At 45.6% G+C, this 25,000-nt stretch overlaps 1 protein-coding gene across 1 annotated transcript in view; it reads right to left on the reverse strand.

The window, feature by feature from the left end:
- The window catches only part of kcnq5b (potassium voltage-gated channel, KQT-like subfamily, member 5b), a 140,452-nt gene that overhangs the window by 30,969 nt on the left and 84,483 nt on the right, over nucleotides 1–25,000 (reverse strand). Inside the window, exons 2-3 of the mRNA XM_031562255.2 lie at nucleotides 5,110–5,200; nucleotides 841–967 (exon numbers count right to left, since the gene is read on the reverse strand). Of these exons, the coding sequence (XP_031418115.1) occupies nucleotides 841–967; nucleotides 5,110–5,200 (218 nt within the window). The remainder of the gene's footprint in view (nucleotides 1–840; nucleotides 968–5,109; nucleotides 5,201–25,000) is intronic.

A 25,000-nucleotide genomic window follows, 5' to 3' on the forward strand; every position in this document is an offset into this window, starting at 1 on the left:
ACACCCTCACACGCAAAGATATACACACACACAGAGACACACACACACACATGCATACCATTAACCATCTGAGCAGCTCTAACCGTCCCAAAATTTCTGATGTCAAAAATCTTAGACACTTCCTTTTCCACCACAGCCCACAGCAGCCTCCACACATGCTGTTTTCTCAGGGACAGTGGAGTGTATGTGTATGTGTATGTGTATGTGTATGTGTATGTATGTGTGTATGTATGTGTGTGTGTGCGTGTATGTATGTGTGTATGTATGTGTATGTATGTATCTATGTGTGTGTGTGTGTGTGTGTGTGTGTGTGTGTGTGTGTGTGTGTGTGTGTGTGTGTGTGTGTGTGTGTGTAATGCCACAGGACACCTTCTGGCTGTTTCAGTGGGCCAGAGTTGCTGCTGCATGACTGTCTGTTGGGTTCTTGGGTGGAAAGACGTGTTTAAGTGTGTGTGTGTGTGTGTGTGTGTGTGTGTGTGTGTATGTGTGTGTGTGTGTGTGTGTGTGTGTGTGTGTGTGTGTGTGTGTTTAAGTGTGTACACTGGAAAGAATTCAGGCCTGTGCTGTGCTGCACTTTATCACCAGGTCACAAATCACCAGAGCTTCCGGAACTCAAGATGTGGCAGCGCTTGGGATCATGGCGTGTGTTCCGCGAATCATGAGGTTCCACATGTAGAGCATGGGGCATTTGTGAGGACTTTGTTATGGTTCATGTTTTCTTGAATGTCCACCCCTTGACAATTGTGTTGGCCAATGTGTGCAATGGTGCAAAGTCCCATGTAAACTAAGCTAAGCTTGGAAACAAAATGGCAGATCAATGGGGCAAAGAAATGTCTTTACCTATGACACAAAATGGCTTCCTGGCGAAGCGCAGTCGTCCCTGCCATCCTCGGTAACGGCAGCAGCAGCCGGCTGACCAGATGCGGAAGATGTACTCCAGGCCGAACACCACAATCATCACAAACTCCTGCATCACACACACACAAAGAAGAAAAAGAAGATAATGATGGTACAACCGCAACAAAGAGAGAAACAGAGACAGGCAAAGAAAAGTTCTGACACAAACCTTAACATTACATCAATACACGTTAAAAAATGCAAGTGCATTTCCACACAGGCCGTCCATTTATTTTCGCGACTTCACACAACAATTCTCAAGACTGCTGTTGTAGGTGGCAACCTGAATGTGTGAGGAACATGACTGACAGGTCAGTGATGACACCCATCTGTCACCGGTCTCTGCTCTCCCCATCGTCCTGCCTGTTGAATCATTTACAGCATCGGTTCCCAAAGTGGTTCAGGGGGTACGCGGGGAGAAAATTTCCGCGATAGCGGAAAACTTACGGAATTCGCGGAATGTACCCTTTGAAACAGAATTGCAACTTTCAGACGGAAACATAATTTTGTGCATCAAAATCGCCCAAATTCCCCTGTATTTTGCCCTGCAAGGCTGTATTTCTTTCTAATAAACACAACAACGATCGCACTGATGGACAAGCATTAATTAAAAAACAAAACGTAGCTGGAGATTGAATGTCTGAAGGGGTACGGGACTGTAAAAAGTTTGGGAACCACTGATTTACAGGAATATGACTTGGTGCTGTGCACCGTGCGTGTCTGCCTGCACTTACTCAGCAACAAGCCACTAGGCAATGAGGAGGCTCAGCCAATTAGCACGCAGCTCTTTACACAGTGAGGTCCTCACCGACCAATACAATCTCCACTACCTGGTCCATCAGGTAATGATCTCCATCTGACTGGCTACTGTTCAACCAATCAATGCATAGCTTTGTAGTAAATTGACAGACCTCTCACCAGTCAACTGGTGCTACTCAAAAGACTAGTGGTAGTGTTGCTCCTTTCGAGAGTCTTGGGGTCCGGAATTAACTAATCTATTGCGAAAGTTTATAACATTGTAATAACGTGGCTTCATCACAGAAGCACATTTGGGAGGTTTCTGAGGGAGTCTAGAGTCAGGACTCTCTGACTGGCCCTATTAAAATGGCTAATGGCCCATTCGCAGCACCTGATCTACCCAAGGGAGAATAGCCGCAAGGCAGTGTCACAATGGACAGCTTCGTCTCATTGACACTCTTCTTAACCTCCACTTCTTTACCCCCCCCCCCCCCCCACCCATGATCTGATCAGCAAGTTCAGAGCATATTGATGCAACATGCGCCACTAATCTGTTTACGAGCCGTCTGTTCGTAATCACTGATTTCATTACCAGCTGGGGCGACAGTGTTGAGTGAAAACATGAAATCCAGTTATGGAGAGAGGATTTGCCGAGCCATAATCCTGACATACAGTCCACTCCCGGAACATGGTCGCCGCCGGAGGGGGGAAGGGGGCCAGTCTGGTGCTACCCGAGTCCTTCTTTCACAGCCGATGCAAGGACTAGCCGTGTAACGGACGGAGAACAACCCAATCTCGCCCCAAAATCCCCAGGTCCACTTATGTCATAACACGAAGGGGGAAGAGCTGTTCCTGGAAAGTAGTTTGTATAATATGCATCCCATAATATGCAGGGCCGGATTAAGAACACTCCTATTCAAAGACCCCCCCCCCCTCCTCAAAATGATCACGCAATATTTTCCAGTTATCTATGAAATGTACCAGTTTGCAACCACAATGAAATGCTACATCCTGACTATCCCACCCTACCAACACAACACAACATATACACACTTTGATATAGTAGCATTTCATCAAGGACAAAATGCTACATTCTGACTATCCCACCCTACCAACACAACACAACAAATACACACTTTGATATAGGAGCATTTCATCAAGGAAAACCCAGGTACACCATTTGTGAGCAGGTGATGAAGGAGGTGTTAATCTCAAGGACTCTGCCTGGAATGTGCCTTTTGGCCGCCCTGCTCGACAGTGTGTGTGTTGTCTGTCAAGTCTTGTCTTGTTTTTGTTTTGCGATAACACGTGCCTTTGTTTACATTTTGGTTGTCATGTGCTTGTCTGTTCTGGTGTGATCTTGTCCCCGACCCTCACCTGTTCCCACTGCTTACCTGAATGGTTTCCTCCTGTTCCGAGTTATCTTCTGCCTACTGTCGGCCTTCTTGGTTAAGTGTTGTGTGTGTTTACGTTCTGTGTTTGTAGCCATTCTTAGTCAATTTGTCTCACTTTGGTCAGTGTTTTGTTGTTGCCTATTTTCTATAAGTTACTTCTTCTGTAAGTTACTTGACTTTTGCTTGTTTTTTTTCCCAGTTTGTGTTTTTGCCTTGAATTTCGGATTGTCTACCGGCCTGTTTTGGCCTTTACCCTTGACTGATGTCTTGGTCTTTGTCTGTCCCCTGATTTTGGGTCTCTGCCTTTTGTCCAGACTGTCTGGCTGCTATCTTGTTTACGTACTCTGCCTCTTTTTGGATTTGTCTTTTGCCCGGCTCCTCAGAACGGTTTGTTAATAAACAGTTTTCTATTGGGTATGCTCCCTCCTGCTGATCCATGACAGTTCATTAGAATGTCAAAAATGTAGCCTTCAATAATCCTATTCATCTGAGCTGAGTACACAATAAGAAAGCTGTATTGGTATGATTCATTAATACATTCATTATAGTTTGAACAATTATTTTTAAACGTAAGACGAGCACCAAGGCTAAATGAAAAACACATAATGCTTGCAACATGATTATACAATACCAATGAAATGCTAGATCCCCACCGAAAAACACAACACAGACACACAAATGTTGATACAGTAGTCTAGGCTGTTCTATTACAACATTGTTAATAACTAGATAAAAGAAAAAGTTAAATCAGTCCAATTAATTTATTGGCAGATAGCTACAATCCTAGTTAGGAGTAGGCTACTTTTAATTAAACCGGGGCTGGCCGCCTAAAGCCGTACACTCAGCTACTGCCTCAGTGATGATTGGTGCTGTCATTAGGCATCGGCTCCTTTCTCTTCTTGCAGGGTTGGTTAATGCACACTGTTGCCGGTAGCTCAACATACTCATAGAGTGCCGACATCTGTCATGCATTTCTTTCCTTTCGGATTGACAGAATGGCTGTGCGGATAACGTTTTGACAGCTCCGTGTTTTTATTCGCCAGGAAGACCACGTTTGATAGTCACATTCACTCCATTTAAAGAATTGTTTGTTGTGCGATCAATCATTTCCTCTCAGTCTTCTGTTGGAGTGTGGCAGGGGCAGTTTTGCTATTAAAATGAGTATTTTGCAAGACAATGCTTTGATGACGACCTGGATGTTTTCAGTTTATCGATTGATAAGCTCATATACACCACATTCTTTTCTCCACCGAATAAGCGGTAACAGGAATTTTTCCCGCTTAAGACATCAAGCTGCTTATCCCTACTCTTCACTTACCTTTTCCACTATTTTCTTCATATATCATTTCTGTAATATCTCGTGTAGTGTATTTCAGTCATGTTTATTACAATGATCTGCTTTCATAGAAGTGACCATTTGTTTTTGGATCTCATTCAACTCAGTTGAAACGCACTCTTCTATCAGTCACAATCTACCACACACATATTTTGTTCCCATGGTAATCATACAAGGATGTTGATTATATCTGCTGCCGTTGGCCAACAGAACGGTGCACGGCCAGTGAATCCTGACTATCAGTTGAGTCCCTAATTGAGTTGGAATGGTCATCAGTTACAGTGAGTATGAAAACAGTTCCTTGCCAGGAAAATAGAATAAGCAAGATTGAGTGACTCTCCAAAAATACGACCGGGTCCCTCAATTCACCAACATGATTATCCACATCCAGTCGATGCAGAAACAAAGTAACCATTGATTGCTCATCTGCAAGGTCTATGATATCTCATTTTTATTGTATAAAAAAAAAAAAAAATAGATTACATTATGATTATTATTTTTTGTTTAAGTCAACCATGATTTTAATGGGGGATGATTTTGTGTAATTTGAGCAGGCAAAGTGCTGGAATACTACACTGTGGGTCTTACCAGGATGAATTTGAGCAGGCAAAGTGCTGGAATACTACACTGTGGGTCTTACCAGGATGAATTTGAGCAGGCAAAGTGCTGGAATACTACACTGTGGGTCTTACCAGGATGAATTTGAGCAGGCAAAGTGCTGGAATACTACACTGTGGGTCTTACCAGGATGAGGAGGCAGTGCGAGGCCAGTTCCTGTTGTTCCGGGATGGTGGAGAGGACAGAGAGGATCAGACATCCAAACACAAGGATGAACCTGTGAATCACACGCACGCACACACACACACACACACACACACACACACGCACACACACACGCACGCACAGACAAGAGAAACATCATATAAACGTATGTCAACCAGTGTAAACACTCTCTCCCAGGACCAGGCATGGAAAGAAAAGACTGTACTCATTATCCACAGATCAGCATGGACAAATAAGAAAAAAGACAGAAACACAACAATAACCAAAAAAAGAAAAAAAGAAAAAAAGAAACTGGACCGCAAACTGCTGGACCTCGTCCAGTGTCTCTCAACCCATACGGAGTGTATCCTTCATTTTTCCATCACATTAATGTGAAATATGATGTGGGCGACGGGGGCTTCCAAAACGCAACGAGCGTCTGAGTTACGGCGGACGGATGACTCCTGAATTATTGACCCCTTCCAGAAGGAGTGCAGCGGGGGGAAACATCTGCGTTTGATCAACAGGAGATCTTCACTGAGGCCTGAACTGACAGACATACCCAAATGTGCAATACGTGGAAATGAAAGGAAAACACATCTATCTATCTATCTGTCTATCTATCTGTCTGTCTGTCTATCTATTTATCTGTCTATCTATCTATCTATCTATCTATCTATCTATCTATCTATCTATCTATCTATCTGTCTATCTATCTATTTGTCTGTCTGTCTGTCTGTCTGTCTGTCTGTCTGTCTGTCTGTCTATCTATCTGTCTATCTATGAAAATGTATATGTTTGTATGTATGTATGTATGTGTGTGTGTGTGTGTGTGTGTGTGTGTGTGTGTGTGTGTGTGTGTGTGTGTGTGCGTGGGTGTATGTATGTATGCTTACGGTTATGGATTTATATAGACAGCGGGCAAGAGAGCACTACAGAGAGATAGACAGAGCAAAGGGACAGAGGGGAAAAGCGGAATCCAAGGCAACCAGTGAAAGATCGCCAAGGGCTTCCATTAACTTCCCTTCGTTTGTTTTTTCTCCACTGCACCACCTCAACCTCAACCTCAACCTCAACCACTGCAGCTTAGTAATGCAGTAATCGCCCACTCCAGTAGACACACAACACCATCCAGGGTCACGAACCCCTAGGCCAACAAAGGTCACGCTCAACATAAAGGCTTAACACAGGCTTCGGTCCCACTAAACATCCCTTTTACACAACCTCCTCTGATAACACAGGCTACTGCTCGTCCGTGTCTCAGTGTGTTCTGTGGAGGGAACCGTGTGTGTGTGTGAGTGTGTGAGTGTGTGAGTGTGTGTGTGTGAGTGTGAGGTGACACAGACTTGCATGTGAGCGGATAATCACCGTGTCCCTGGGTGACCTCGGGTCAGAAGGGTAGGTAATCGTGGTTATGGCTAGCGCCGCATCCTCTCTGGTTGTGGGCTGACAGTAGCACAGGCCAAAGCATGAACAGACTGTATACTATATACGTACTTACAGTAAGCACCTGTTTCATCCAAAGAACAGCAGAAACAATGAGTGAAAACCTTATGAAGATCATCATCAGCTGGCCTGTCTTGTCTGACGTGTCTGTGGGTAACTTGGGATCAGGGCAACCAGACCCAAACAACCCCCTGATAAACAAACACCTTTGGACTTCTTTCATCCAATCCATCAATATATTTCATTTTTTTGCCAAATTCTGTTCGATTTTTTTAGCCAGATACCATATTTTCAATATTTTTATGTTTACTAGATTTGATCAATTTCATGAAATCATACGTCCTTGGCTAGGCATCAACAAAAGTGTTGCTTTTCCTAAATAGGGTATGTATACAAGTACATAGAGGGCAGGCTCCAGTGGCAGGGCGGGTTAAATGATCGGATCACGCAGCACTAAAGCTTCTCACAGTTTGTCCAAATGGTCAGAACTGGTTCCATACATAGGTTACTACATGGCTTCAATCAGCCAAGCACCAGAGTGTGTATTATGCAATAACGTTTCCCCCCCTTTCACTGTTACTTTGACCTTCTTTGGGAGAGTTGAAGTCGAACACCCCTGCCATTCCCAGGGTCAAACTAGTCAAATGTATTAACCTCGTCCGGAGAGAGACGCCATTTTGACAGCCAACAACCCTAGTCTTGGCTTTCCACTCCACTCCACTCCACCAGGCCCGAGGGGGACACGCATGTGCCTAAAGGGTAGAGCGGAGATGGGCCACCAGGGTCACCACCGAGTCTTTGAAGGGCAAAAGGGATAGGACCTCTTCAGGCCTTGCAGTGTCCCTCCTACTCCCCCATCCCTCCAGATGACCCCCCCTGGGTGAGACACAGGTCAAAGGTCATTGCTTTCCACCGGCCATGGACAGAGTCACGACCCTACGAGCGAGCATGCGGTCTCTTGATGTCAGGATGTTCTCTAGTGAGTGTGTAATATTTTGCTCTCTGTTTTTTTTCTTTTTCTTTAAAAGCCGGCTTTGTGGGTGTGTTAAAAAAAAAGAGAAATCAAAACAAAACAGAAAGGCCCTCCTGGAAAAGAAAGCACCTTTGGATATCAAACAACTTCTTTGACTCTTCTTCATATGGAGTCTGTATCTCTACAGCACATTACTGCTGGGTTTAAAACAATATGCACAGTATAAAAAGAAAGAAAAAAAAACATCTGAAGTAAGAAAAAAAAAGAACAAAGACAAAAAAACTCTCAAACAAATAGATAAGAATGGTAACTAGTGAAATGAAAAACAAAGAGAACAAGACAAGAGAACAGAAGAAAAGACAAGAGATAAGGAAAGGAAACTCTGTGCTTCATTCCCTTGCTATTTGTGTAGTATACTAGTCAAGTCAAGTAATCTATTATTGATATTACCGCACATGCATGATGTAATGTGTGTGTATGTGTGTGTGTGTGTGTGTATGTGTCTGTGTGTGTGTGTGTGTATACAAGGGAATGAGATTTCATTTCTAGTGGGCTGCTTCATCACATGATCGTGACCAGTGGATAATGACTGGCTGGGCCCTAATCAACCTTGGCCGAACCGCTGTGCCCTGCCCTGCGTGTCACTTCCTCTTCCTGTGGGCAGCAGTCGGTGTCTGGAGACTGTCCAGCGCACACACACACACACACACACACACACACACACACACATCCCCCCATGTCCTTCTCTATGGCTACTCTCAAAGGCTCACTTAACCTTTAAAGAGAGCCCTCAGAGAGAGGGCGGGGGAGTGAGAGAGAGAGAGAGAGAGGGAGAGGCAAATCAGATCAAAAGAGAGGGAGTGAAATAAATAGACGAGAGGGAGGAATAGATGGAGATAGGGACAACTGAACAGAAACAGAGAGAGAGAGAGAGAGAGAGAGAGCGAGAGAGAGAGATCATAAGCAGTCCCTTCAGCCTTCTCTCCTTCCCCCTCTCTCTCTCTCTCAGCGCGAGCGTTCGTCAGCGCTTTACTTTGCTCTGCTTCATTTGCATGATCCCATTTGATTTGTTTGGAGAGTGCCAGTGCCAAGGACGAGTGACTAACGTCCAAACACGAGCCCCGGCTCAGAGAGGAGGACTTGCTGGGGATACATTACATTATGCCGCATTAGCGTCACTTAGAGCAAGGGGCGCCCCTGTGCTCTTAAGACGGCGCCTCTCCAACTAGTTTCTCCTTCTTCTCTCTTCTGATGCTGATCCTTCACTGTTGCCTATGCTAGACATGCATTCACAGGCTGTGAGGAGAGACGAGTCGTCTAGTCGCGGGTGGAATGTGTGTGTATGTATATATGTTTCCGTGTGTGTGTGTGTGTGTGTATGTGGAGTGTGTGTGCGTGTGTATGTGGAGTGTGTGTATGTGTGTGTGTGTGTGTGTGGAGTGTGTGGGGGTAGTGACGAGAGCAAGACGAGAGAGTGGCGGTGACTTATCACACTCAGGGAACAGCGGCAGCTTCTGTTTTCCGTCCGCCTAAACGTGCACGCCCGTCACTGACGAAAGCCAGGGGTTGCCTTTCGGTGCGCAGACGATGTGAATGAGGCAGGATGACTTGAAGCGCGTGGCTTCCTCTCAGAACCTCACGACGTGTTCTAACTGCAAGCGGCGGCCATTGTGACGCACTGAGGCTGTCCACATTGCAACTGTTTGATTCACGTCATCACACAATGGAACATCTTGAAACTTTGGACAGTTCATCTGTGAGAAAGGCAGCACGTCACGTCAGAAAAGTAGAGACGGGAGGGGGTCTGTCAATGCTCACATCGTGTTGTGACGCACTGTTCTTCAACGCTCGCTGCCAGTGAACTTACTTGTGTCGTCGCTCACTGGCATCGCATGCGGTTAGGACACAACGTCAGCTGTTTCTATTCCCCCTGCGTGTGAGCTGTCCAAGGTGCTGAATTCAAAGATCATCAAAAGACATATCAAAATGGCTGCCTTATCACCATCACCATATATGAGTCTGAGGTTTTTTGTAGAGCAAAAGTTTTCTGCGTTTAAAAAATAGAGAATACACACATAGTGTCAAAAAAGGAATTACAAACGAATGTTTCACAATTATATCTCATATAATTATTATGTATATAATATAAATGTATGTATATAAATATATATTTTTATATCTCATATAAAGTTTTTTAGAGTCAGTCTTTTGAGACTATAAGAAATGTAGTCGTATGTAGTTGCATAAGAGTCTATGGTTTAAATGCTATTAGTTCAGGAATAGCACCTAGTGACGTAATTTTGTCTTGTTCAGAGCTCAATTTACACTCTTTGAATTCAGGGTTCACTGATCGGGACAGCAGTTGATGCCCCATGGGACAACTTTGCTGCAGTCTTGCAAACATCACATCAGAGCAGCTAAAACACGGAGGCCAAACTCCTCGAAGGCCAGACGAGTCTCTTCCTTCTTCAACTCTCCTTTCACTTCATCACTGTGGCATTCTGTCTCTCTCTCTCTGTCTCTCTCCTTGCTGTGAATGGCCACGCAAAACAAAACAGCAGCCTGAAACCACAGCCAGCTTCAAAAGGTCTTGCAGAAAGACGTCTGATATCACAAAGGAAGAAAGGAGAAAAACAGAGATGTCTAGGAAGCCTGGAGCCTTTCATCCCCCTTATTTTTCTCTTTCTCTCTCTCTCTCTCTCTCTCTCTCTCTCTCTATACATATTTTGTTCTCTTCTTCACGACCTAAGAGACGCACTCTCTGTAATTATGCCAAGTGGCTTTGAAAAACTGTTATTATTAGCCTGCTGTGGTCTTGTGAGCGGCGGCAGAGACAAAACATGCAACCTAATTTCCAAGCAACTACACAAAAACCAAACAGAACACCACGTTAGTCTGATGGACTACAGTTTATCGACCTGAATGGGATGATTCACACACGCGCAGACACACACATCTGCCTAGCCTCATTTACTAATTGGCTAGTAGTCGATATACAGCAGGACATGATCACCTTGTGAATATCAGCCTTTATCACCTGTAAGAGCTGGTCACATTATTCTACCCTAGCATGACATCATGCACAACAGGTGTTGCAATCCTTGTTAAAACTAAACACTGTAACCGCCCAGAGATAGTACCTCTGGATGCATGCCATGTCCTAATGAGTGCATGATTTTGTTTTTACACAGTATAATGCGCTATATACATACAAGAAACATTTTCTACAAGGAAATGTTATTTGAGATGTCAATATCCATTACATACATTTGGATTCCTTTCTTTTTCGCACTGCTTTAAAATAAAAAAAGTCTGTTCTGTTCTTTCTGTCCTGAACCCCTCAAACTGCTACTTGTGCCTTCATTTAGAGGTCCACAGTCTTAAATGGAGGGGTCAACCCTCCCTGTGATGCACTATGCTCCCATGCTACCAGTAAACAATCATTGCGTTGACATACTAAATTCCTTCACTCACTGCATCGCTCTTGTTCAATCAACCGTTTACTTGGCGGGAACTGACTGATTCACAACCACTGATGGAACAGCTGATGCTTTCATTTCACTCTCTGATGTAGTGTGCTGTATATACAAAGCCTTGCATGGAGAGACACCTGCTTAAGACTGGTTTAGACAGGATGGACTACACACACACACACACACACACACACGCACACACACACACACACATTACATCCTGAACAGAAGTGTAAACTGCCCTCAAACATCACCATGGCTAAGTTTCCATGATGCATACAGCTCTTTGAAGTGTTGTGCCAAGAGACATCTTTCTTCCCCTCTTTTTGTCCTCCTCAATCTCTCTCTCTCCCTCTCTCTGCTTAGACATAAAGCATTAGGGAAAGGATGAGAGTGGGTATTAGAAGGTAATTTCTGGGATTGAGTTGTCCATGTGTTACTTTCCATGATACCCCCACTTTTTCCATTTCACTGTTAACACACACACACACACACACACACACACACACACACACAACTTCACACGCTTGCTTTAGACAGACACTAATTATCTGCTTTTTTGCTAGCATGTCTGTGTGGATGCTGGTTATGGTCAACTTTGGGGGGTGGGTGGGTGTGTGTGTGTGTGGGGGGGTCCTCCACTGAAGATTAAGCCTTTACAAATTCTACTTTAACTCGGAGTTCTGTTTAGTATGCAGTACACTTGCTACTTGTCTCCTTTGCAACATATCTTAAACAACAACAACAACAACAACAACAAAAACATGTTTATGGTGTAGTCACACCTTTCACTAAGGCTGTAGACTGATGGGATGGGGATAATAAATCACATCAGGAAAGAAAGGGTAGAGACAGAGACAGAAAGAGAGAGAGAGAAAGAGAGAGAGGGAGAGAAAAATAATGTGCTCTCATTTTCCACTTCCTTGGTATTTTCTGCAATTGCCTGTATGTTGCGTTAGAGCACACTCACACACACTCACACACACACACACACACACACAAAACTTACACGCAAACTTACAAACGGACGGCCACCCCCTCATCCATCCACTTCCTCCACCCCAACATCGGAACTTCCACTGGGCTTGCAGACTCAGCTCAACGTAGCCGGCTAGCCAAGGGACGTTGCTCTGAACTCAAAACACCCACTTAACTTCTTCCCTACCCTCAGGCAATGATCACTCACTGGAGCTAAGCTTGTTACCATGGACGACTGGAAGATAAAAAGCCCGGCCATTTTCTCGAGCTCGCTTCCCTCTTTTACTTCACACTTGATTGTGTGATTATCTGGAACTATGCACACGTGACCTCCGTTGACCTAGCAGTTGCTGTAAACTTTGACAATTATACTTGACCTGACCTGAAATAAGTAGCTGGTGCTGTGATTTTTTTTTTTTGCATCATGTGATGCTGGTTTACTTTTTTACGCTCAACGTGGCTTTAAGTAACTCAGAGCTTAATGTCATGACGGTGACTTTTGGTTTCATAACGTCCCGGTTATGAAAAAGAAAGCTGTATTTAAAAAAATAATAAAAAAACACACAAAACAAAGTAAAGCACTAGAGGACGGTTGCATAAGCAAAGAGGGCTGGTGCCCTCAGCTGTTTGTTGATGCGTTTGAGAGTACTTCAGTGGAGTCTGAGTAAGGGCAGAGAGAATCCCTTTTTTGTGGTGGCCTTCAAAAACACAAAACACACACCTGTCACCCCAGATGTGGATCACACCTACATCTGTTGGAGTTGGAAGGTCTCACACACACAAACACACACACACCCACCCCACACACACACCCCTCCACACACACACACACACACACACACACACACACACACACCCACACACACACACACACACACAAACACTGAGAGGCTAACCAGCCCTCTATGGGAACCATGGTAAAACAAACAAACAAAATGATCAAATAATCAGCAGCTTCCGGAACCCACACACACACACACACACACACACACACACACACACACACACACACACACACACACACACAGAGGGGCAACAGCAAGCAAGCCAGCCACAGCCTTCCAGCGTTGGCATATACTATGCATGGACAAACCAACACTACTCCTTTGTATCGCTCATTGACCAGTAGTGTGAAAATGTTTACTGACTGGCTAATCTGCTACCTGCTAGCCTCCCCCTCCTCCCTGTCTGTAGGCCTTGCCTGGTCTGTCTGTCTGTCTATGCTGAATGTGTCATTAGGCAGCTTGTTTACATGGGTCAGACTTGTTCAATTATTCTTCACAAATACAGCTATTACCAATCTGGGAGAAATATCTCATTTCAGAAAACGTGTTAACAGCGTTGTACCTGTTTGACCAAAACACTACATTTCCCAAAGGGTTGGATTGTTTTTTCCTTTTCTTCCTGGTTGTCTGGGGCGGATGGGATGTGGAAAGTCGCGGAACCAGGTGTCTGCGAGTGGGTGCGGGTCTTTAGTGATCCAGGAAGACACCTGGTTCTTCCATTGGACCAGTTGCTACTTTGTGGAACCAAAATGGCTGCCCAGAGGAACGCAATTGACCCTATTGCATTTCCACCTGCTCCGATAGACAAATGTCCTCTGATGACAGCTGCTGATAAACGATGAACGGCTCGGCTAGCATGTGGCCATTCAGTAGAACCACTCACCAAGGAAAACCCTCAGCAGGCTCAGACTTCTGGAGTGACCACAGAAGCATTGCTAATGATCCAAGAAAACACCTTCTCCCATCAGGTTAGTGCTGCATAGCAGCAGAGCCAAAATGGCTGACCAAAGAAAAGTGACTGACCTATAACCCCCTCACACCTACTGTGCACCTCTTTACCTTTGCACTTAGAATTAGCACTTAGTGCTCACGCCAAGCTCTCGTAATTCGCTGTGGCTTGACTGTTTGTTCCTCAACTGTAAGTTGCTTTGGATAAAAGCATCTGCCAAATAAATACAGGTAAATGTAAAAAAAAAAAAAGACAAAAAGCCTTATGTTACACAGGGGGCGATAGTGGTTCAGGAGGTAGTCGTTTAGTTATTGGAAGGTTGCTAGTTCGATCCAAACTCCTCCTCACCAAGTGTCGAAGTGTCCTTGAGCAAGACACTGAACCCACAACCATTCCCGATGTGCAGGTTGGCAACTTAGATAATACCCTCCGCCATCGGTGTATGAATGGGAAGGTGTCTGAGGCATTCATGTGTAAAGCGCTTTGAGTGCTCTATGGGTAGAAAAGCGCTATATAAATGCAACCCATTTACCATTTACCCCATAGGAACCCCTCCACAAGAATACCACTTTGCTTTGCTGTCCTCCATGTTCAGAACTGTTCACAGCTGAAAAAGGTTAATAAAGTCAACAGTTTCAGAGAGCTTAAAAGTTAAGAGGACTACAGCTGTTTGGGGTCCTCGAAGAACCCCACAGTCTGGTACACTGCAACAGTCGTCCTTATTTGCCGACTCACTTTGTTTGTTTATTTGTCTTGTTTGTTTTTCAATTTATCTACATAACAGCGTGTATTCGGCGAACGGTGTTCCGTAAGGTTACACAGGTCACGGTGCGCTCCCTCCCCAGCGACCGCATCCCTCCCCTCATCTGTTTTTTTTGGCCTGGCTGGGCGCACACACACACACTCACACGCACACACTCACACACACACATACACACACTCTCACACAAACACACACACTCACACACACAGCTGTGAAGTCTCCTTCTCCTAGCATTGTGTAATCCTCTGGCAGCGCAGCGCTCCCAGCAGCAGTAACCGCCGGCTTCGCTACGCTGAGACAGGCTGTAATTAGAGGCCAGCAGATGGGCAGAGTGCGTCACTCCCGTAACGATATCGGCCCAGTCGGATTGCAGTCGCTCATCGTGGAGAGGTTCGAGCATGCCGTAGTTGCGTTGTAGACGAAAAAATGAAAATGAAAAATAAATAAATCAAATAAAAGCAGAGGTCTGTTTGTTTGTTTTGTGTGTGTGTGTGTGTAGGTAGGGGGTTTGTGTTGCATTGGTGTTGGAGAAGGTGTGATGTGTAAGGGACTGACATGTCCTCTGACGCGGGTCTGCTTACGACTTTTCTTTTACATAAAAGCAGTTTTGGATGTGTTTGTGAGTGTGTGTTCCTCTGTGTGTCTGTTGTGTGTGTGTGTGTGAGAGAGAGAGAGAGAGAGAGAGAGAGAGAGAGAGAGAGAGTAGAATGGTGTTGTATACTATTCTAAAGTCATGGCACGTGTGTGCATGTGGGTGTGCAAGTGTGTTTACACGTGCTTGTGTTTTTTGTTTGTTTGTCAGTGTAAATGTTTGTGTTGTCACTCGAGTTGTGATCAAGAGCACACAGGAATAGAGAGAGACAGTAGCACTGGAGCTTACTTTGACTAAATGACAGGCGTTTGTGGATCACACACACACTCACACATACACATACACACACACACACACACACACACACACACACACACACACACACACACACACACACACACACACACACACACACACACTCATAGCACTGCAGCTTGCTTTAACTAAATGACAGGCGTTTATTGATCTCCCTCTGGGAATAACAGCTCTCCAAATCACCACTGATGGGATTTTCTTCCCCATTACACCAGCCAAACAGCCAGCTAAATGCATAGCAGCAGTGAGCTGATTATCCTTTAGAAACACGCGCACACACAGGCACACACACACACACTCACATGCATCCACGCACGCACGCACGCACGCACGCACGCACGCACACACGCGCACACACACACACACACACACACACACACACACACACACACACACACACACACAAACACTGCAGTGGTGTGAACGGCCCTGTGGCGCAGTCCAAACTCCCACGCAGGTTCTGTCGGGCAGCAACATGCGTCGCTAAACGCAAGCTCTCTCTCTCTCTTGAGACCTGCGAGCGCGTACTGACACGGCTGCGTTTATAAATCCTGTTGATGTGGTGGACTGTTTTCGTCTGTAAAGGCATTCTGTGACGTCTTAACTAACTAACACTCTTCCAGCTCCGAGCTCAAACACCCCCGCTTGTGTCTTCCTGCTGCGGACTCTTTTGTGGATGAGCGTGGACGAGTGTGGATAATTGGTTCTTCTTCTGTATTGTCTGATGCGACCTGCGAGGCAGTAAAGAGCAGCTATCCCTCTATCTCCTATCTTTCTCTCCTCTTCTGTTTCCCACTTCTTTTTCTCTTTTTCGTCCATCTACCTACAGTTGGTAAGGTCAATGCCACCTCAGGTGTTGTTACTGTTTCAAACAGGAGAGAGAGAGAAAGAGAGAGAGAGAGAGAGAGAGAAAGAGAGAGAGAGAGGAGAGGAGAGGAGAAGAGAGAGAGGAAGGAGAGAGAGAGAGGAGAGGAGAGAGAGGAGAGGAGAGAGAGAGGAGAGGAGAGGAGAGAGAGAGAGAGAGAGAAAGAGAGAGAGAGAGGAGAGAGAAAGAGAGATGAGAGAGAGGAGAGGAGAGAGAGAGGAGAGAGGAATCTTTCCTTTCTACTTGTGACACACACACACACATTGTACCCGCATTGTACTAAGTGTAAGAGTGAACTGTCACAGTCCGAGACCCATTAATAGCTAAGAAAAATGTATGTTGAATTTGGCACGAACGCTCCTTTACCTGTACCTCAGCACCATTGCAAATGACGGTGTTTTTTCCCCTCCCTCAATCGAGTTTCCCAAAGGTTAAATAAAAGAAAAAAAAAAAAGCCGTTAAAAAAAGACTTTTACATTTTCTCGTGGAAGAAATGTCTTTGTCTCAACATTCCTCCGTCTGTAGCCACTTTGACCAGGCAGGACTCGGGGGAGTCGGGGGGCCGGAGTTTGGTGGCCCAGATTTCACACACCGGTGCCCCGACCCCATCCATCACGCCCTGAGTTTATCTCTCGGCCGTCACCTTGCTCTGACACAGAATTGGGGGCCGATCGATGGACGCGCCCGCCCCCCTCCTGAGGCCTGCTGTGACTCTGCTAACCAGTATTAATGACGGGCTCCTTAACGAGCTGTCCAGACACCTCGACCGAGCTCCGGAAATTATGACCGCCCCCCTCTTAGCGAGCGAGAGGGATTGTGTCTGTTTGTGTGTGTGTCGGTAAGTGTGTGTGTGTGTGTGTATGAGCTAGAGAAGTGGTCCCTCACCTTGAGTGAACCATGAGGGTCATTGATTGTGGAGCCGTGGTTCGGACGCAAGTGAACTATCAACGGCGCGTCGGGTGAAATTTTCAACACCGCAGACCTAGGAGTGCAGAGCGACTGGAGAGAGGAAGAGGAGGAGAGATGTGCGCGCTTTCGCTGTTGGAGAGGGATTTGCTCAAAGGAGAGAAATAAATCATCAGTGCAGCACACACACACACACACACACACACACACACACACACACACACACACACACACACACACACACACACACACACATACAGAGACACAGTGGGGGTTAACGTTCCACTGCTGCATGTCTTTTGATGTGAGTATGCTCTGTGCTGACTGAGTCTAGCCTCATTCCCACCAAAGAAACCACCCCATCATTCCCATCCACACGTACCCCCCCCCCGTCGCCACCTCCTCCCACCCCCTGTCCCCACCTCACCCCATCTCCAAATAGCAGGAGACATTAATCAAACCCCTTCATCTGATGAAGAGTCGGGACAGAATCCATCACCGGCTTCCTTCAGCCTTTCTCCGTTGCTTCGTCCTCATCCTCCTCTGGATCTCGCTCCTCATCCTCCTCTTCCTCTGTCTAAATTTGGGACAGTGTGAGAGATTGGGGGAATGGGGGGGTTTGGGTGGGAGGCTCAACTGAAGTGGCTGCTTGAGAAGAGAATTAATCATAGGAGTGAATCGCAGAGGGGAGTGGAGGAAAAATCACAGAGGTAGTCTCTCAATTAAATCTCCCATTCTTTTTCTCTCACTCACTCTCTCTCTCTCACTTTCCATCTCTGTCATTTTCTCTCTCTATCTCTCTCTCTTTCTCTCTCTCACTCCTTCTAGTTGTTTTCAAATGGTGCTGTCTTCTTCAAAGGCTTCTCTGAAACCGTTTCCACCCGCAGCTGAGCCTTCCCAACAGAGAGGCACTTTCATCGTCTGCTCGCCTCACCACCTCACACTGAGGCACAGTGCACACAGCATTTCCACATGGGCAAACACACACACACACACACACACACACACACACACATGTTGAGTTGATGCTGAAGCATCGCATCCCTAAGCCTCCCAGGCTCCTGCATCTACGCACACACACACCTACACACACAAGCTCATAAGTAGGTGCATATGTCCACTAAATATGTGCGATTTGTGCACTCAGAGTATGAGGGGAGTAAGCAAGGAGAGAGAGAGGGAGAGAGAGAGAGAGAGAGAGAGAGAGGGAGAAACAGAGAGAGAGGGAGAGGGAGAGAATGAGAGAGAGAGAAAAGCAAGAGTGTCTTGTGTCAGATTAGTGCTACAACAGTCTTATTTTGCTGTCACAGAGAAACACCCCCCTTAAGCTTGTCCTTCTCTTCCTATCAGCGTTGCCCAGATGCCAAAGGACAGCTCAGCTGACTACAGCAAGCACCTTTCTCATCTGCTTTGTGTGGGCAGTGCAACGTGCTCGCCATCGCCAAGCCCTTCAGGCCAGACATCGACAGAAACTGACACATGAAGGACATGAAGGATCTGTGGGATGCATCCAAAACTTTACAGTATGACTTGTAGCACACACACACACTCTCACACAAACAAACCACACAGACACAGACACACACACACACACACACTCTCACACAAACAAACACACAGACACAGACACACACACACACACACACTCTCACACAAACAAACACACAGACACAGACGCAGACGCAGACGCAGACACACACACACACAAACACACACAGACACAGACACAGACGCAGACGCAGACACACACACACAGACACACAGACACAGACACAGACACACACACACACACACACACACAAACACACACACACACACACACACACACACACACTGTGTTGTGATTGTAAGCCCTGATCCTGGTCCCCATAACAAAGGGTTGGTGAAGAAACTTTTGCTCTTGTCGTGTTCAGGTACTTTCACACTGCAATTAAGTCGCTTGAACATAATTATTGCAATTGTCATAATTACTGCAATTTATTTTTGTGTGTGTGTTCTGTTTCCTTCTCTGAGGGGGTGAGGGCTGATGGGAAATCCAGGCGAGCGGGGGGCCAGGACAGTGCGTGGCTCCGGGGCTCCTTGTGGGCTAAAGAAAGAACCGAGTTCTAATCACCGCAGATAGATGACCTGTGGCCGAATGACTAACGACCTGTGTCAGCACGACAAAAGAGAGCGTTCATTAGCCATCCTGTCACAGTCATACTATACCTAGCTGAAAGGACGGGGCGCGGGGGGGCTGTTTCTGGTTGTGCCTATTCTGGGAAAATGTTTTGTGGACATCGTTCAGTGTTTCCGCTCTGTATGACTGTGTCTGTGTTTGTGTGTGTGTGTGTGTGTGTGTGTGTGTGTGTGTGTGTGTGTGTGTTTTGTGTGTGTGTGTGTGTGTGTGAGGATGGGAGAGAAACGGATCTCAGTATACATTAAGTATGCCAATTTAAGTCAGAAAATAGTGCTTACAGTTATAGTTCACCCTAGTTCACTCACTGTAATCACAAAAAAAAGTCTAAACAAGCACACATGCACACAAAAGGAAAAAGAGCCTACGGTCTCCTGCAGGTAACACGATGTGCCGCCAAACCAACAATATAGCTCTCCTCAAACATTACCACCTCTCCTTTTCAAGTGCGTGAAGCCCCAACATTCAGGTAAACACAATAAAAGAAGACTACTCCGGCACATTCCGTATGAGCTGCCAGGTATTGATACTCCGGCTTATCCGGGGCTTCCGGCTCCCGCTTCTCATTCTCCTGCTGAGCGCCTCTGGTGCCGTGCCCGAATCTCCGGTGGTGCGAACGTCTGTTTAATCTCCGTGGGGCCAAACGGCATTACGCGGGCCGACCGCAGCCAGTCGCAATAGTCATGACGATCACTGCTGCAGCAGTTTAGCTTTTGGGCACCTACGGCACTATGTGTCAAAACTGGCAATTTGGATTGTTAATCATTGGTACTGAACATCCAAATACATGGTTCCATTTGTCCAATTTATTTAGGTGAATTTTATGTTTTTGTGAGATATCAGCGAGCTGTACTGCAATACTGCCTCAAGTTGGTGACCATTTTTATTCACAGATATTCAAACCACCTATGACAACAGGGAGGTGGTGAAACAAGGAACAGCTCGTTCCCCACAAACGTTTCACAAGCACACTGGTGTGTGTGTGTGTGTGTGTGTGTGTGTGTGTGTGTGAGGGAGGTGAACGTTTGCCACTCGACAATTCCGCTTCCACCACTAGCCATCTTCAACCATTTCGATTTAAAAAATCCATCCCTTTTCTCCTTTGTTTTATTTTTTCCGAAAAGGGCAACCTCTCAATCAGCACGGGTAACACAATAGCAGGGTGGTGCTCTGGGCAGTGGGGACAATGGGCTCTGAAATGTTGGGCCAGGTGATTGGCCCTGAGGGGAAACAAAGGTCCGACCACAAGGGTCTGTGGTAATCGTGTGTTATATCACCTGTCAGGAGCTGATGAGGGCTTCAGGCTACATGAAAAAAAAAAGGCCCGTGACCAAAGGGCCTGTAATCAGAGAGAGCGAGAGAGCGAAAGAGAGAGAGAGAAAGAGAAAGAGAAAGAGAAAGAAAGAGAGAGAGTGAGTGAGAGAGAGATTTTTTAAAAACCTTTACTTAAAACCATTCAAAATTCCACCATTCCCATATCACCAGTTGAAAATAAGGTTCCTAGAGTCATTAAAAGAGAGAGGGAGAAACTGAGAGAGAGCAGAGCGAGCGAGCGAGAGAGAGAGAGAGGAAAAGAAAGAGCATATTTCAGCACCTGACTGTAACTGAAAGAGACTGTGAGCCTTCTGCTTTGCTTTGCTGCTGTAGAGAAACGTGAGAGTGAGTGAGAGAGGAAATGGGAGCGGAGAGGTAACAATAAGTGATTAACAAATCATACACGCATAGTCCAGCGGATAGACAAAGGCAGCTAGGCCAAGAGAAAAAGAGAGAATGGGAAAGACAGAAAGAGAGAATGAGAAAGAGAGAGAGAGAGAGAGAGAGAATTGGAAAGAGAGAACGAGAGAATGAGAAAGAGGGAATGGGAAAGAGAAAATGGGAAAGAGAGAGAGAGAGAGTACTGATAAACGAGTGTTGCCATGGGTCACGCCTCAGCAGTTCTCTGGCAAAGGTGCGTCTGCTGGACTCGGTCAGAAATACCTTTCCGCCACCAGCTTACCCCCCCACTCCCACACACACACACACACACACAAACACACACAGCCCCCCTCCCGGCCCATTGGGCAGATGGCATTCTGGGTATGCGACACACCATCGAGGTGGCTCTACCTGCCATTGTCCCCAAGAGCTCCCTGTGAAAATCACTTTGCCTTTGTTTTCTCAACACAGAGCATAGCCGCTGAGAGAGAGAGAGTGAGAGTGAGAGAGAGAAAGAATCTACAATCACTAGCTTTTCTCAGTGTCAACTGGACTCTTAGTGGTGTTTGCAAGGTTTATGAATGATGTTAGGTAGTTAACTCGCTAGTTTTAGACCAACCTCCATGTTGCTTTAAGGATTATTACAAGGGGGGAAAAAACAAACCTAAACCGAGAGTTTGTCTTGGTGACATTCTCCAGTAAGCCCACGTTATGGTGGGAGAACAACAGGTGGCAGGGTGGCTGTTTGAAAGTACTAACTACCCGGTTACAAAATTGACAGTCACAAAACCATTTAACTTAAAAGAATCCAAATTCTACATGGGCAGTGGGGCACAACTACGCTCTAAAGCCTTCGGAAATGCACCAATAAAAGAGAGACACAAAAGTAATATTCTGTTTTCTATTTTACAGCATAATAGTACTCGCTCATTTTAGACCACTGATCACCGGGCCAACCTCCCATTTACTGTTTTAAAACAGCCTGGCAATGAAGATAGGCCTAAAGTGAGCAAGAGTGTCATTTTGTCTGTCTACTAAGGGGATAAATGCCGTAAAATATTGGTCTAAATATTGGTCTAGGAGTCTCTCCAAGTTCAGTGATGTTGCCTAAATTATAGTAGCACCAACCACAGGAAGCCGTTTTTTTATGTAAAATACAACTAGAGTCATTGTAACCATGGTAGTGTAATGCAAGAATCACCATCATCATATAGGTAGCCTATAATATAATCAATGTCGGTATGATGTAGAAAGCATAGAAACATAGAAAGCCTGGTCGGATGTTCAATATACATTTACTGTTAGTCATCTCACAGTCAAATATATCTTATTATATGTTCTCTATAAGACATTATTGCAAATTCATAATTTATCATTTGCGCAATATCACGCCATGTCATAATGTGATGGGGTGTAAATAATCCCCTTTGACCACTGAAAGGTTTGGCTGTTTGCCTGCAAACCGAACAAAAATATGAACTGTGAAATATTCTTAGAACAATAGTTCCTATAAATTGCTATTACAATGTTGTTTGTATAATTGCTGTATCAACTGAAATGCATTACTTGCTGTTTTTTAATGTTTATATGTAGGTACTGCATGTTTTTACTAGTGTTATACATGGGAAGTGATTGCTGGAGGTAACAAAAGAGTTCGTCATCACATCACCCCTCCAAAAAATATGCATACATGTTCATCACACACAATCTCACAGAGAGAGAGAGAGAGAGAGAGAGAGACAGACAGACAGACAGACAGACAGACCGACACATACATTTATCACACACAAACTCAGAGAGAGAGAGAGAGAGAGAGAGAGAGACAGACAGACAGACACATACATTCATCACACCAAACTCTCACAGAGAGAGAAAGAGAGAGAGAGAGAGAGAGACAGACACGCATACATGTATCACACACACACACACACACACACACACACACACACACACACCGAGTGAGAGATTATAAAGAGTCTGAGAGATTATGAAGTCTGAGAGCGTCAATCATTCTGACAGGCAGAGAGAGTGGAGCGAGTGGCCTATTAGGAGCCCTCACAGAAACAGCTCATTTCCAGGATAAGTGCACCATGTTCCATCGCTGTTCACTTCTGCAGTGACCGTTCTAAGAACCGTAGAACATTCACAGGAAACGCGGCCAGTGGAGCAGGACAAACGCAACGATCAGAATTAAAAGAACGCAATTTTTGATCATTGTTTTAGAAGTGGCAGTTGTGATGCAATGGTGTTTGCAAAGGCTGGTTAGCTGTTGGCTGTTAGTTAGTTAGCTCATAGTTAGCTCATAGTTAGCTCATAGTTAGCTAGTCTAGCCGAGGGGTATGAATTGCATCTAGACCTATATTGTATGAACGAGGGTACTGAAATAATAATACGGAGGCTTCGTAGCATGGACCAGACAGCAAACTCTTTACTCTTCTCTCTCAGTCAACTGCAACACATACAGCTTTCTTTCAATAATTTTTATGCTATTCATATTTTGAAACAAATTATTCCATCGAATATGTTCATATGCTGTACTGCTACGAAATCAAAGAAACGGACCCAAGCGCCAAGCGTGTGCCTCCTGTACATAGAGAGTCAACAGATGGCTTGTTGCTGGTTCAGGATTAGAAATCACTGCTAAATCTAACATTTTGCTTTGTCTTCTTTAGCTCCAGTGGGTAACAGTGAGGTGTGAGTGAGTGTGTGTTTGTATGTGTGTGTGTGTGTGTGTGTTTGTATGTGTGTGTGTGTGTGTGTGTGTGTGTGTGTGTTTGTATGTGTGTGTGTTGGTGTGTGTGTGTGTGTGTTTGTGTGGAGAAAGGACAGCAGAAAACGAGGAAAAGGAAGACATGACGCACAAAAAGCCTCCACATAAAATATTCATCAGACAACCAAGCCAAAATTGAAATAAAGTGCAGAAGTAAATAAAGAAATAAAGAAATGAATGAATATGTAAGACAATGAATAAGTAAAGCCAGCCAGTGACACAAGTGCCTCCAACCTTCTGTCATTTGCTTAAACCAAACTCCCAACCTTCCCGTGGAGAGGCGAGCTATGATGAAGTCTCATTCATGTGGAGTGTTGAGCTATGATGATGTCATTCATGTGGAGTGTTGAGCTATGATGATGTCATTCATGTGGAGTGTTGAGCTATGATGATGATGTCTCATTCATGTGGAGTGTTGAGCTATGATGATGATGTCTCATTCATGTGGAGTGTTGAGCTATGATGATGATGTCTCATTCATGTGGAGTGTTGAAAGAAGAATGTATTTCAAAGAAGGCAAGAGATTAGACAGTGTGATTTAGCGAGAGGGACATGATGGGGGTGGTGGTTCAGGGACATGATGAGGCTGGTGGTGGTTCAGGGACATGATGAGGTGGTGGTGGTTCAGGGACATGATGAGGTGGTGGTGGTTCAAGGACATGATGAGGTGGTGGTGGTTCAGGGACATGATGGGGTGGTGGTGGTTCAGGGACATGATGAGGCTGGTGGTGGTTCAGGGACATGATGGGGTGGTGGTTAAGGGACATGATGGGGTGGTGGTGGTTCAGGGACATGATGGGGGTTCAGGCTGAGGGACATGATGGGGTGGTGGTGGTTCAGGGACATGATGGGGTGGTGGTTCAGGGACATGATGAGGCTGGGGGTTCAGGGACATGATGGGGTGGTGGTGGTTCAGGGACATGATGAGGTGGTGGTGGTTCAAGGACATGATGGGGTGGTCGTGGTTCAGGGACATGATGAGGTGGTGGTGGTTCAGGGACATGATGGGGTGGTGGTTCAGGGACATGATGAGGTGGTGGTGGTTCAGGGACATGATGAGGTGGTGGTGGTTCAGGGACATGATGGGGTGGTGGTTCAGGGACATGATGGGGTGGTGGTGGTTCAGGGACATGATGAGGTGGTGGTGGTTCAGGGACATGATGGGGTGGTGGTGGTTCAGGGACATG

Source organism: Clupea harengus, chromosome 24 (genome assembly GCF_900700415.2).
Source record: "Clupea harengus chromosome 24, Ch_v2.0.2, whole genome shotgun sequence".
In the NCBI taxonomy this organism is placed as follows: domain Eukaryota; kingdom Metazoa; phylum Chordata; class Actinopteri; order Clupeiformes; family Clupeidae; genus Clupea; species Clupea harengus.